The 12,897-nt window shown below is 40.2% G+C and overlaps 1 protein-coding gene across 3 annotated transcripts in view; it reads right to left on the minus strand.

Moving 5' to 3' along the window:
* nvl (nuclear VCP like) overlaps positions 1-12,897 on the minus strand; it is a 31,719-nt gene that overhangs the window by 17,146 nt on the left and 1,676 nt on the right. For 2 of the 3 annotated variants that reach the window (XM_074675417.1, XM_074675416.1), the window contains exons 3-12: positions 12,046-12,116; positions 11,020-11,072; positions 10,202-10,292; positions 10,029-10,083; positions 9,209-9,418; positions 7,679-7,784; positions 6,671-6,747; positions 6,382-6,516; positions 4,230-4,331; positions 3,270-3,387 (exon numbers count right to left, since the gene is read on the minus strand). In XM_074675417.1, coding sequence (XP_074531518.1) covers positions 3,270-3,387; positions 4,230-4,331; positions 6,382-6,516; positions 6,671-6,747; positions 7,679-7,784; positions 9,209-9,418; positions 10,029-10,083; positions 10,202-10,292; positions 11,020-11,072; positions 12,046-12,116 — 1,018 coding nt within the window. The remainder of the gene's footprint in view (positions 1-3,269; positions 3,388-4,229; positions 4,332-6,381; positions 6,517-6,670; positions 6,748-7,678; positions 7,785-9,208; positions 9,419-10,028; positions 10,084-10,201; positions 10,293-11,019; positions 11,073-12,045; positions 12,117-12,897) is intronic. The other variant, XM_074675418.1, reaches the window with a different exon arrangement.

The following is a 12,897-nucleotide window of genomic DNA, read 5'->3' on the forward strand; positions in this document are numbered from 1 at the left end:
CTGAAAATGCAAACTTTAGAAAACGTCCCCCAGAGTGGATTTTTTTCTGAAATGCTGCCGACACCGTTGCTGTGTAAACAGAAAGCTGGCATTTTCAGTGAAAAGGCTGACATCACACTCCCCTTTCTGCATGCTCATACACTAATGTTCATGCAGTACAACAATACTGTTGTTACGATTGACGCAGACTACCATGTTGTGCTTGTGCTGCTGAATCTGCTGATTGTCCTTTAAGGTGGGTACACATTACAGGATAATCAGGCTGATTTTTGTCCCCCTTAAGATCAAAGCCAGCAAAGGCCTAATTGTCTGATGATATCATGTGTGATTTACCTGTGGTATGGGGTGTGTGAAGAGTGATCTCTTCTGGTCGGACCTGCTCGGAAGGCCTCCGATTCAGAGATCGTAGATAATGAACATGTTCAATATTTGCAACTAAAATTCCTGTAGTGTGTGGGGTCTTCAGAAAGGAGCCAAGCAGGTACAGCGTGTAATGTCACGCGTACTGGAGCAAAGCCAATCAAGACGCTAGCTGACTCAGTTGACTGACCAAAGAGGAAGTAAGAAATCTATCTGAAATACTTTAAACAACTTTACCCACCTCCAACTTGCATTGTTATTCATACAGCACATATCCCCCCCGTCTCCACAACCTTTCCATAAGCCCCTTTCTTTTGTGTGTGTTTTTTTTCCAAATTCTAGAGTCTGAAAACAAACATCTTTGCATTTTCCCATACATCTGTCATGTTTGTTTACACCCAAGTCACGTTTTACTAGGCGAGATATGGTATATTGAGCGTGAAGAAGCTGAAGCGCTGCTGAAGAATCAGTTAGTGTGTGGTGTCCTCGGAATGCAGACCACACACTGTAAGATCAGGAGAGAGAAATCTTGTGCGATATGCCTTTTGTTATAATCAAGTGTGTGCTCTCTAAATGTGTGAAGTTTTGGAGAATCCTGTTATGTGTACCAGCCTTTAATAAAATGAGCATCTGTTGCTTCACTTCTGCACTTGGCATTCACCAATTCACCAGATGATCAGCTCAACTCTACTTCACTGGAGATCTACCAAAAGTGGCTTCTGGACAAGACAGTTATAGCGCCACCTACAGGCCTGGTATGCTGACTACAGCATTTTCAGTCTCAGCCTTTCTGTGTAAACGCTGATTTTTTTCTCAGCGTTTTTTGCATTTCAGGGTGAAATCTTGTCGTGTAAACAGAGCCAGTTCAGACCTCCATGGGGCCCTAGGCAAAACTCTGCAAAGGGCCCCCCCCCCCCACTGAATTAAACAGCTGCACCTGCCACCGCAGTACTTCCACTCATCCCCCCTTTAAACATATTGCACTGTTGCCACAACGCCACCTGTAGGTCTAACAAAGAATAACATCCGAACAAATCCGAACAAATCATATCAAATTTAACGTGTAAACAAACAACCTAAGTAATCTAAACAAAGTAACAGCGTCTACACACATATATAGTCATAATAAAAAATAATGTGTATTGATACCTAGTTATGAAATAACAGATTTTTTAAATAACTCACCAATAAAAGTGTCCTTTTCTACACTTTTTTTGATGCAAAATCATCAATGATGTTGTCGTATGATATTTTCTTCCCCACCTCATGGTTGATACTCATGATGGCTTGACCACTCGGGCGCTCCTGGCTATTCTTGGTCAGTATTCCATTAATTTCCATGTATGTATAGTGTTTGCCTAATTGCAATTGTAACTATGCTACAGCTTATAATAGAAACCAGCAAGAGGCACATGGAGACTGAGGGGCTTACTCTTACTAACCGCCCTGAAATGCAGGTCAAACACAGACTACTCCCTCCCACTCTCCCACCCTGACAGGGAAGTTACCTCACTGCTGCTCCCCAAGTTCACTGTTATGCTGTTTCTTTTTCCTCTTTTCAAACCCCAAGGGAAAACTGCCCTTCATCGTGGCCTGTGACTCTTTCATGCACTGGAAATCAGGTGAGACATAAGCGCTGCGGACAGTCACGTCGTCAGTATTTGTTTTTCTCCTTCATCTTCATCCCAAATTGACACACGTTAAAAAAGAAACTTGATCTCATGTTATGTCAATCATATTTGCACACTCACACCAGAACTTCCGTTCAACATTATTTTTTCCATGACATGTGCAATTTTTTGCGTTTTTTGCATCCGCCCAGCTTGTTTCCAGAGTAGTTTGACTATTTATTGATGCCTTTAACGCTACTTGTAACATCACATTTTCTGACTTATTTCCTGTCATTTCTTGCATTGTTTAGATGATGAACGCGCGCGCGTGTGTGTGTGTGTGTGTGTGTGTGTGTGTGTGTGTGTGTGTGTGTGTGTGTGTGTGTGTGTGTGTGTGTGTGTGTGTGTGTGTGTGTGTGTGTGCGCGCCTTGGCATACCTCAAACATACATACATTACATCAGAGTTAAAAGCAGAAGAACCAACATTATTAAGAAGATGTTACAGATGTGAGTGTTAATTCAGAGTTAAAGGTGCAAACATATTTTTATGTTTACTATTATAAAAATCTAGAGCACTGTTTTTTTTTGTTTTTTTTTTTCTCTTGAAGAGACTGTGAGGAGAATCCGTTCTAGTCAGACTACAGCGACACTTTTTTGCACGGAGTCTCACAACGTACACTGTGGTGAAGGCGTGTGATTGTTTTGGAAATGAATGGAGATTAGATCTCCTTTGTAACTCTACCTTTCTTTGTTTCACACAACTTTAACCACATACAACCCCACGAGGTTGTATCTGGTGATAACAAGCAAACTTTGTCAGTTTGTACTGTAGTTTAGTAGCCGGCTGTACTTAGTTCTACTCGTGGGTTGGAATGAATATTATCACAAACAGCTAAACCCATTTTTTAGCCTTTGGCCCTGGTTTGAGCTGTTAGCCATTTCGGCCTTGTGCTTGGGTTAAGCCTTTAACCTACATTTTAGCCTTAAGCTTGTATGTAGGCCTTTAGCCCGTGTTTGAGCCTTAAGCTTGTTTTTGGCCTTTTGCTTGTGTTTTGGCCCTAAAGCTCATGTTCTAGCCTCTAACCTGTGTTTAAGCCTTTAGCCTGTGTCTTAGCCTAAAGCCCATTTTGAGAATTAAGCTTGTGTTTTAGCCTTAAGCCTGTCTTATAGCCTGTGTATGATGTGATACACATCTGGCACATCCAGCATCAAATCATACACAATGACTGAACTGTAACTGTTAATAATTAGTCTAGGTTATAACGTACTTTAAAGTTGCACATCTCATTCTGTCCTACCATCCATGCAGGTGAGCAGCTGGGCTACGATCCTCCTCTCCATGTCTTTAGAGGCCACCTCTCTCTTTGGGGTGATGGCGTCGATTTCGTCTATAAACAGGATACATGGGGCTGAACTCTGCAAGGGCAAAAATGAACATTTGGAAAAAAAAAACGGAACACCAAATGGTCAACCCTCTTGTCCCAGTGATGTTAGCAGTTCCACCTGGAACTTTCATTAGCTGTGTTTCCATTACATCTAGAATTGCACAAAACCTAAATACTGCAATAAAAAATGTAGTAGGCACCAAAGTATCAAAAAAAAACTCTAAATTTCGAAAAAAAAAAAGTTTTTACGCTCTCAGTTTTTTAAAAGTTTTGATCCTGAAGTTTATCACAAAAGTGCAACGGAAACACGTTTTTGCAAAAACATGTTGCATTGTCATATCAACGTACCTCCCCCACTTTCTCATTCATGATCCTCACACATAAGTCCCTAGTATGTGTCCACTACCACACAAACAGACTCTGGCATTCATATTCCAACAGCTCTGCTGTTAGTTCTGTGTTCAGTGCAGATGTTTGTGTTTTTAACTGTCAGTAGTGAAGGCATCAGGAAGGCTGTGAGCGGGTCAGAATGCAGCAGGAGGGAGGGGTGGAGGTACGTGTGAGAGAGCAGGTTGTGAGAGAGCATTTTCATTTGATGTTTTGCTCATGCCTGTTTTGAGTTGGCATGGTCACAATTGACAGTTTGACCAGTGAATTAAAACACTAATGTTCACGAATCGGCATCATCACCAGGGCCCGGACAGACAGCAAGTATTTCTTTACTCAAGTTGTGCGCAATTCTGGTCATAATGGAGACACCGGCAAGGCCCAATTTTTCTTTATTGAAATTTCAGAAATATCACTTTTATTTTGCAAAAGGGTGTAATGGAAACACAGCTATTGATGATCTGAACGAGGAAAAGCACGACTAACCACAGCAAGGTCAAAGAGTTCTCTGAGCTTCTGTTCAGACTCCCCAGACACTCCAGACACCAGCTCTGGTGCAGACACCTTCAACATGGGCAGCTGTAGCTCCTGAGAAACCCAGACACACACACACACACACACACAGACACACACACCATTCAATGACCAATGTCTCACTTAGAAAGAAATGGAGCTTGACGTATTTAAAATACATACAGTGAAGGAACCCCATCCCACAGGGCCCTCAGACAGCACAGATCTCAAAGACCCCACAGACCTCATAGACTTTCTGTCTGAATAACTCACTGAGATCTAGGCCTGTCACGATAACAAATTTTGCAAGACGATAATTTTCCAAAATATTATTGCCGATAAACGATATTATTGTCAATATTATTTTGATTTTTTTTCTTCATTTTTTCATTGATGTAATTATGATAAATGGGATAATAAAGTGAGCACACCATATCAAAAGCAAGAAACTTTAATTTCTTAAGAGTATTTAACTGTAATTAAAAGGTCAGGATCTTTTAAATAAAATAAATCAAACAAAAATGTAATAAACTTAACAAACAAGAAAGAGAAAAAAAATACAATAAAAATGAAATGGACTCCCTTTTAGAAAAAAATATATGTCAGTGAAAATAATTAATACTAATCAAAAACAATAAAACGTAGACCCTGTCTCTAAAGAAAAAATGAAACTCCAAAAAAACAAACAAAAAAACCCCAATAAAATCTATAGCCTAAATAAAAGGGAGTTTATACAGTTCCTAAATTGTCATGTACTTTTTCCCAGTCAATCCGTACTGTCTGTCAAACATTTTTAACATTTCTGGCTTTCAACCGTTTTGAAGGGCTGCATTTCTTTGGCAATGTATCTGTTTTTGAGCGCCCACCATTTGGCGCTTTTATTTCTATTTACTTTGCAGACCAAAAGCCTCAGTAAGAGCGGATTGTCAAAGAATAAGGCTCCGCTGCATCTCCCCTTCTTCTTCTTCTTCTTCTTCTTCTTCGTCACCACTATTTTCAAACAAATGCGACATATCAGCTGGTTGGTGTTCATGAGCTCACACTTTGTTCATTCTGATAAAAAACAAAATATTCCCACACTGGGACTGCGGCAGGCGGCTTAAGAATCGTATCTTTCGTGCCATCACTCATATTAGCGTGTGTTCCCTCCTTACCCCTCAGAACGCTCACTTCAGCTTTCTCCGTGTGTAAATGCGAGCAGCCCCGTCCTCACCCCAAAGATTGCATTTTTGACAGATGCTCACTCCGCTATAAATCCGCTAAATCCGCTATAGAACCTATGTACCCCGATGTTAGGAAAGATAGACGTAGTGAGCCATCTTCTCATTCAGCCTCTTTGGTTGAAAGAGAGGAGGAAAACAAACATGCATGCACGTGTCAGTTTCTTGAGGCTGGCAAACTTACCGAGGACATTTTTATTCAGCATTCGGTTAATTGATTTATTGATTTTCGTGACAGGCCTACCGAGATCCTAACGTCCTCCAAAACCCAACAGATGAGGACAGACAGGAGTGGAGACAAAGGTTATAACTACAACCAGGTAAACATAGAGCAGTTCTTTCTTTATAAAGTAACTGCTCTGATATAAATGTTTACCTCTGATAAGACTTCTCACATGGACTTACTATGGAAAAAATGTTGGTGCTTGGAAGTGGTTCACCTTTGATCCTGCAAAAATCTATTTTTAGGGTTCTTGCCCAAAGGGGGACGGCCGTCTTCTAGCTAAGCGAGAAGAACCTCTTCCTCTCTAGCAAAGCTAGAAGAGATCCCTGAGGAGCTTCTGACACTTTCACTCCTCACAGTGCAGCAGTTGGTGATGTCACACACTGAATAACAGTTCCATGCAGTTGGTCATGTGACTCACTGAAGGCACACACACATTATAAAAGGGATGAAACCTTGACAGAGGAGTTGAAATAGGCGTGAGGGGCCAGCATGAAGGGACCGGGGACAGGGCAAGGACCCGATGAACGCTGTTTGCAACTTATTTTATTGTCAACATAGCTCTAAATGTTTTAATGTTATCAGGTTTACAGATGTAGAGGGAATTTGACCAATGAAATAAAAGGATTAAATCACATACTTAGGGTTTCTTCTCCTTCTTCTTTCATTTCTTAGCACTTACCCCAGCTACAGCTTGGGCTAGCAGGGTTTTTCCACAGCCAGGAGGACCATGTAGGAGGAAGCCCCTTGGGGGAACCATTCCTAGCTGCTGGTACACCTCTGGGTGTCGTATGTGAATCAGCAGCTTACACACCTCCTGCAATGATGTCAAATACTGGCTCATGAATGCTGAATGACAGAAAACATGTTCAACAGTGCTTCATTACATCTCTACTGTACAAGATGTAAAAATGTCTGTCAGTAGCCCTTCCTGGTGAGTGTTCATAACAAGTGAAAAAAAAGGGACAAACTGTTAAGGTGTCTTCATTTCCCCCCACGTCTTCAAACTTCAGAGAGGGGTACTGCAGCTCTGGGGACTTTGATTTTGCTGAAATGAAATATATACAAGTAGCATAAAGGGAATGTAACTTATATGGATTTGACAAACATCACAGCATACTGTAGAACTTGTTAAAAAAACTTCAAATGTACCTGTTTATGTACAACACTGCTGGGTTACGCTCCATTTCATGTATTTTTTTTTTCACATTTATGATTTTTTCACATCCATACAATAGATAAAAATACAAATCATACTTCTCAATTGTCCATCAGCAATAAACTATTGTATTCAACAGCAAAAAAAAGGAATTCCCAGACTTAAAGGAGTCAGCTATCCAGAGAGTACTGCGCATGCCCAGTACTTTCTGGACAGCTGACTCCATTCTTTGAGGGGCAAACGTAAACAAAGTCTTCGTCAGTTCAGAGGTCATTACAGCCACGTAGCGCTGTCTGGAGTTACACAGACTGCAACAGAGGACTTACCTGGAGCGGACCATGATGGAATATTGGTGAAAAACACCACAACCCCCTAATAATAAGCTGACTTGGCAAGCCTTCGGTTTATATGGAGAAAGGCAAGAGAGGCCCACTCTTCCCCTACAGCCTGAGACTGACACATCCAGCCCCAAAGAGAGGCATCTGTGAACATCCAAGTGTGTAATGCAAGTCTTCACGTTTGCATTCCCATCCAAATCTACGCTTATGTGTCCCACAAAATAAATGGTCCACCTCTCTAAACCTCTCTATAATCTTTGTAGCTTCTTCACTCTCTTCTAGTTGGGGTGGGTGGAAAAAAAAACCATTATCTTTCACCAGTCAACTGGCTAGTGACTTTTTTAATACCCACCACAATGAATTTTCACCAACATTTGGCATGTAATAATTCAGAACCCTGATATTTATCATACTGGAATAGTTTATTTCAATACTCAATGACCTCTTATAGAGACAGTGTAGCAAATTGGAGGAGGAAGTACCTTTTTTGTTCACGCTGTCAGCACTGATCGTTTCTGTGAAGCTCTTGGTTCTTCTTTTGGACTTCTTGTGAGATTTCACTGAATCTGGGATGGACACTTCTGTCTGCTAGTCATAGAGAAACAACAAAGCTGTTGGTTTAGTGAAGTTCAGTTGTGCCAAGGTGTCTGACCTGCGACATAAAACTGTCTTCATCAACCTCGCCTTAGTAGCAGAGTTTGTCAGTTCCCCTCCCAGTGTGGAGTCCCTAACAGCCGTTTGTGTTTCTAACTAAACTGGTGATCATTAGCTCCTGTTTGGTAGAGTATGATACATACACAGGCTACATTCCTACTGAATCACAGACTGTACAGGTGTGTACCCATAAGATTCTGGTTTGAAAGTAAAGGGTAGTCTTGTCAATTGTTGATTTGATCTAAACATTATTTGTTGTTATTGCGTATGCATTTTGTAAATGTAAATCAATCACTCAATCAACCTTTATTTATACTCGGGAGATCATTGAGGGGCATCCTCATTTACAATGATGTCGAGTCAGCACAAAACAATAAAACAGACAACCTTCAAGAAAGGGCATTAAAATCATCAGACCTGTGATGATGAATATGACAATAGGTCACACAAACAATTACACACAAGAGAGTGCAAATTTAAAATAAGATTTCTAAAAAGCCCAAAAGGTAGAAGGTCATTAATCCTGAGCAGTTCCTGTAGTCTGTAACAGGACTCAGGAGCAGAATAGGAAAAGGCAGTCTTTCCCAGTTCAGACCTGACTTGTGGGACATGCAACAGAAGCCTGTCAGAGGAGCGTGTATGACACTGATTGTTAAAAGAAATATCAAGAAGCTTGGTGAGGTAGGATGGTAACTTTTCTGAAAGGGCTTTATAAATAAAAAGGTGCCAATGAAAATCATGCCTCATCTGTAGCGAGGACCAACCAACCTCACTGTATAAAACACAGTGGTGCGTGTTAAAAGGATCACCAGTGATAAACCATAATGCAGAATGGTAAACAGGTGTCAAGTCATTTTAGGGTTAAGGAGGATGCATGTCTGTATATGAAGTCTGCATAGTCAATGACTGACATGAAAACGGCCTCCACAATCCTCCTCCCACAAACCCTGGGGATTTTCAATTTATTTCTATGAAAATACCCTATTTTTGTCTCAGTCGTCCGACAAGGTCATCAATATGATAATTGAAAGTAATTTTATCATCAATCCATTCACCTAGATATTTGTTAGAACAGACTCTTTCAATTGTTACTCCATTTTTTGAAATAATTAATACATCATTTTTGTCAACTGTTCTTGATCTAGAAAAGACCATAAATTTAGTTTTTTTTTGCATTCAAGACCAAGTGAAGATCAGAGAAAGATTATTAAAAAATAATCATTTATCATTTTTATTTTTAAATCAATGTTAGTTAACAAACATTTTTGCCCTGTCCAACCTCATGAGCCTCATCAGTAACGCTGTCAGGATACTTACTGATTTATATCCAAGTACAGATAGGGCCTCCTCCTACTTACCTGTAGTGCTGTATTATCGGGCTCCTCTTCACATAGATCGATGAGGATTTTGCCCTTCTCAGGACCACTGCCTTTATCAATGAACCAACCTCCTGTGGAGACCAGCGTCTCTGCACTGGGAGGGGGATCAGTTATGTTAGCAGGGCAGTTAGCAGCAGGCGGATCCTTCCGGTACAGAGATGTAAGTGAGCTGTTCATGTGGTTGGTGGGCTGTAGAAGGTCAAATGTAATAACAAGTTATTGAACCTCACTGCCAACAGGGGCTATGGATATTATCTGAGGATTTTAAAATAGATCTGTAACCAGCTGACCCTCCAAGTAAGCGCATTAAGTGTTGAATATCAATTCCTCACTGAGACAGAATGAGTATTTGTGTGTTTCATAAAATCATGTTCCTGCAGTTCTGCCATGTGTGGCCATTTTATTAACCTCATTATTTCAGATGAGCCTGACTGTGATGTGTAACATTTTTAACACATGGCTCCATCAGTTTACAAATTTAGCTCAGTCCAGCTGATGAAAATCTGTATCTTTATCTGTATCAGGATGTCATCAGGGACATTAAAAGATTACAGCTATCCCTAAAAACCCTTTCTCTCCCAAGCACTCCTCTCACGATCACCAACTTTGACAGGATCTTCTAAGAATGGGCTGGTCATTTTCCAAGAGAGCTGATTGGTCAGAGGTGGTGCTTTTATACTTGCTGATCTTTGATTCATCCCGGTAAGAAGTGAACCAGTGTCATAGGACAGAAAAATCCAGGGTTAAGTTACCTCACTAAGAGAAAATCCAACTTTATAGGAAAGGCCTCTGATCTTACCGTGGCCATCAGAATGTGGTCATCACTGTCAGAGGACTCTGAGCTGCTTCCATCACTGTGAAAACACAGAAGGACAAAATGATTGTACACCGAGAGGATAAGAAAGACGAAGAAAAGGACTGTTACAGCCCTGAAGTGACAAACAAAGTAGGCAAGTCCAAACAATGCCTTACTCATCGTTATTGTGGCTGTGTTTAGCTTTCTTAGCCAGGTGTTTGCTCTCCAGATCACCGAGCCCAGACTCTTTCATGATGGCTTCGTACACTGGAAGAGGCAGATTTAAAAGACACAGTAATGCTCCTTACAGTAATTTTCACCTCAAAATGTTCCTTGTTGTGAATTTGATACAGAAATAATTACTTTAATAGCGCCTAAAAAATGTTTACAAGGTGCTTTGACGGATGAAAGCATTGGTGGGACAACAAGATAAAAGTTTAACAGAAAGACATGAACAGTCATGGCGTGAGTGGAATTATAACATGAAGCTAATAGCAATACAGTGCCAAACTTCGGACTGTGTCTGTCTCTCTCTCTCTCTCTCCCTTTAAGTGTGTGTGTGTGTGTGTGTGTGTGTGTGTGTGTGTGTGTGTGTGTGTGTGTATGTGTGTAAAGACCTCTAAATGTTTTTGTAAAGTGTCTTGAGATAACATTTGTTATGATTTGGCGCTATACAAATAAAGATTGATTGATTGATTGATTGATAGCATAAGGGGGTTAAGGGGGTTATGAGAAGAAGACAAGATCATATCAGTGAAAAAAGGAAATGGTTAAAAGGAACAATGAGAAAAAATAAATCACACAAATGCATTGATAGATGTTCTGCTGAAAGCTACAAAGGGATGGAGGCTAACAGAAGAAGCATAAGCTGTAGTGACTGACATGGCAGTAGGTATAAAGCTGTTACATGTACAGTCACACAGATCGATAGAGGAATGTTTTCCATCTTTCAAAGACCATCATGTAAAAAGGGTATCCCACTGCCTCCTCTTACCTTTCTCTACCTGGATCCTGAAAGCTGTCTTGTTTCTTCTGCCATACTCCATTCTAATCATACAATAGAATTCAAACACAACATAAACACACAGACATGTAGATCTACATTTTCGCAACAGAAGCAAGTGCGGACAAAACTTTCAGCATCTCTCCTCCCTGTGATAGTTTTGCTGTTCTTTAGTTGATTATTTTGAGTGTGCTTTGTGAAGCTTTTGTATTCCTGTGTATTGTATCGACTGATGTTTCACAAGTGTCCCACTGAAAATGAAATTAAAAAGAAAAAATACAAATAGATTTAAGTATCTGTGTTCATTTGTTGGATGACTTCCTGACCAGAGGAAGATGAGTATAGTTTAAGCTGAATCGTGTTCTGATTCTATGACAGAACACCAGTGTTGGTTTTGTTTTTTTTGTTTTTTTCCTTGCACTGACCCTGAATGCACCTTTCAGTATTTTACTTTTTTTTACTTGACTACTCAGATTTCTCTGTGTCTTTGAACTGTCTGCCCTCTCTGGATGGACCCTTGGAGACAAGTGTGGACTGGTTTTCATGTTGGAATCACAAACTTTCGACTTTAACTCTGCTGTTGCTGTTGTTCTGTTGATGCTTTGTTTACATTGTGCTCTGATGTTAGCTCTGAACCCATCCGGCTCATTAAATGTCAAGAGTCCAGCAGACTCTGCACAGGGATGCAGCATAGGGATGCAAAAACTGCAAGGGAACAGAGGTGGAGCAAGATGACAAGATATAAACCATGTCTCTCCTTTCTAATTATGCCAATGTGAGATCTCTGCTTTGCAAGGATTCAGAAGGAGTTAAGGGGATGCAGTATGGTACGCCTTACAGAGATGTGGCTGCAATCAGGATATTCACCACCACACCGTCATAGACAGCTTAAAATTGTCTAGATTGTCCAGGCTGCCCAGTTGCATTGAGATCAACTGACATCGGAGCTTTAATACAGAAAATATTCTACCTATTCTGAAATTAGTGAAGTATTTCTGATTCTATCCATGAACTTGCCTGTACTGTCTTTGAAGTTCCAGGGCTGCTGCTGAAAGATCCACATATTCATTTTTACTGGATGCCAGATACTGGAAAAGATATAAACATGAATTAGGGTCAGGGTACCTCTGCATTTAATCAATGAAAACACCATGAGTAAATCCCAAAGCTCTAGAGAGAAGAGAGGAAATGAGTAAATGAAGATAGATAGATAGATAGATAGATAGATAGATAGATAGATAGATAGATAGATAGATAGATAGATAGATAGATAGATAGATAGATAGATAGATAGATAGATAGATAGATAGATAGAATACTTTATTCATACCAGAAGGGAAATTCATGAGAGAGAGGAGAGAGGAAACAAAGACATGAGGAGAAGAGAGGGGAAATGAGGAAATGAAAAGAGAAATGAGACGTCCTTTCCTGGGCGCCACATGAAGCGATGTGTTTCAGTGATGACAGCACAAGCTGATCACTTCTGGATCATCTGTCAGTCAGCTCTAACAATTGTGTGTGTGTCTGCACATGTGCACTGTAATAACTCTAATCAAATATAAACAGTAACAGTTCTTTGTCTGTTTTTAACCTGTTTAACACTGTCACATGAAGAAAACCTGCTCTCTGTTTATTCTGTGTGCTGTTGAGAAGCACACTGATCACTGTATTGGTGAAATGCATCATTATTAAATAATTCATTAATTATTTAGCCCTTATCTTGATCCTATCTGATCGTGAACTCTGAAACTTATTGATATAACCTGGTTTATGATGTCTCAGGAACACTAGTTATTTATTAGATCTCAGGAAAAATAGAAACCCTGCTCCTCTTACTAACCTCATATTCATGAATGAAACTTTACTGAA

Source organism: Halichoeres trimaculatus, unplaced genomic scaffold, assembly GCF_033239565.1.
Source record: "Halichoeres trimaculatus isolate MK-OKI-2021-1 unplaced genomic scaffold, fHalTri1.1 fHalTri1_scaffold_8, whole genome shotgun sequence".
In the NCBI taxonomy this organism is placed as follows: domain Eukaryota; kingdom Metazoa; phylum Chordata; class Actinopteri; order Labriformes; family Labridae; genus Halichoeres; species Halichoeres trimaculatus.